The sequence below is a fragment of the Penaeus monodon genome, chromosome 23 (assembly GCF_015228065.2).
Source record: "Penaeus monodon isolate SGIC_2016 chromosome 23, NSTDA_Pmon_1, whole genome shotgun sequence".
Classification (NCBI taxonomy): Eukaryota; Metazoa; Arthropoda; class Malacostraca; order Decapoda; family Penaeidae; genus Penaeus; species Penaeus monodon.
The window spans coordinates 37,146,785-37,148,802 of record NC_051408.1 but is presented as its reverse complement, the minus strand read 5'-3'; the positions used below and the strand labels follow the sequence as shown (position 1 = coordinate 37,148,802).

Genomic DNA, 2,018 nt, shown 5'->3' with positions numbered 1-2,018 from the left:
ACTTGCATTTATATAAGTTTCGACTCAAGAACACAGAGTCAAAAGCAACTGAGTTCAAAGTTTTGTTGAGCTAATGAGTACAATTTTGTTACTCAGTACAGGGAAACGCGGACTTCACAATCAACAGGAAACGCTAACATCCAGTCTCCACGCTCAGTTCCGTTCTTGCTAGATAAATGCATTGGAGATCCAAGTTAACAGGTATGTGGTATTATTGTAAGGTCGGAACATAACGACTGGGGGAAAATTCCTGCTACACAGGTACTTTATGCTGTCGTTGTTGTTCATTTTCTAATTCCTTTGATATAGATTTTATATGTTGTTTTTGTAGTATACGGCATAAGTTAGGATGAGAGATTCTGGTACCTTGGTTGTTATTTTACTTCAGCAACCCCTAGCTTATAAAGATGTTACATTAGGTTGTTTATAATGTCTTCATGACAAGAATTAACATTGAAAATTTCTAGTTTGTAAAAGTGTAACAATGTTATGAATTCTGGTTACATATTACAACGGTAAATAACCCGAAATGTAATACTCGATAGCATGTTCGCGGGAATAGATGTAATACGTTTAACGGAAACGTTGAGACAACAATAGAAATTTTGTTTAATGTTGCGCACAAACATACCTTATTATTTCTCACTGTCATGCTAACATCCACTCGCGCTCACATTACACTTGTCTCCGGCTGTCCGTCTGCCTTTGTGTCACACAAACACAAGTAAGAGTTTAAATGGAGGTTAAATAGATGGGCCATGTGTGTGTGGCCTGGAGCATTTAGTTTATCAGCCGAGTAGTGTTAGGCGGCTAGCGTTGTAAGGAAGTAAAGACCACGGAGTATCTAGTGTACTTGTTTTTTGATCATCCCAAAGAGAGCCTTCGGTTGTTATGTCGTGGTACTCGTATAATTTTTCATCGAGATGGAGGTCTTGCCCCCAGCTGCTTTGCACCCTAATTAAGAACTCATTTCATCTTGAAGGCATCTTGGTAAGGGATGCTGCCTTCACGTCCTGTCAAGCTGTCAACAAGTTCGTTCCCATACCCTGACCAAGAATTCGATGGTGAATAGTAGACGTTGTCACTGACCATGGTATGATGCAAACTGCTCATGACTACCAACAATGAGCTCGTGCATAATTTATCATGGAGGTATGGTCCACGGTTGCACGCACACGCACGTACATGTAGATAAAAGATCAGTGTGTATACATAGAACTCACGTAGACAACCTTATTTTTTCAGTGTAGATGAGTTTTTTTTCAGGTCAACTTCCCGACAAATATTAATACACCTGACTATTAGTGTTAGGGAATTATACAGTATAAACAGGACGGGTTATACCACTGTTAGGCTATTCTAAAGAGACCTTGGGTTGGAATAAATGAGGTAAGGTTAGGCTGGGTTCAGGCAACTAACGACGACTAATGCATGGACGCATTCTATAATAATTCTTGTAGAAAGAGCTTGTATGATGGAGTGTCCTCACTGGACTGCAACGACATTGTGTTCATAAGTGAAACGGTGGTTATAGCAGCTTGGCGAGAATTTTCCCATTATTCAAGGACCGGTAGTGCATCTACACCATATTGTTTGTTTACGATCCGAAAGATATTCAGATATTCGTAATATGAATTTATATCATAAAAATATGGTGAATATATGAAAGATGCACATTTAATTTCTTATTTATTTTGCAGACTGACAATTTTTTCAAGTGTAATGCGTAAGCACATTGACGAATCAAGTCATTTCATGTGAATTCCATTCCCGTATTCTTTTTCCTACAACTTTTCCAATTACCGGCAGTCATTTCCCGCTGATTGTACATTTCTTGCAAGTTTATTCATAATAATTGCATAGTAAGTGCATAGTAATTTCGCAATATACTACTTTGATAAAAATACCTTTCTTTCTTTAAGTGAACCTCGTCACCATCCAGTGACTCGCACTTTCGTAGTACTGATGGAACAGCGCTCGGGAAACCTTCGTATCGTGAGAAGTGTGGTGTGATAAAG

General features: G+C 38.7%; 1 protein-coding gene across 1 annotated transcript in view; it reads left to right on the top strand.

Moving 5' to 3' along the window:
• Positions 1 to 39: 39 nt before the first annotated feature.
• LOC119587975 overlaps positions 40 to 2,018 on the top strand; it is a gene marked incomplete in the record, with an annotated part of 17,684 nt that continues 15,705 nt past the window's right edge. Inside the window, 2 exon segments of the mRNA XM_037936692.1 lie at positions 40 to 159; positions 161 to 201. Coding sequence (XP_037792620.1) covers positions 74 to 159; positions 161 to 201 — 127 coding nt within the window.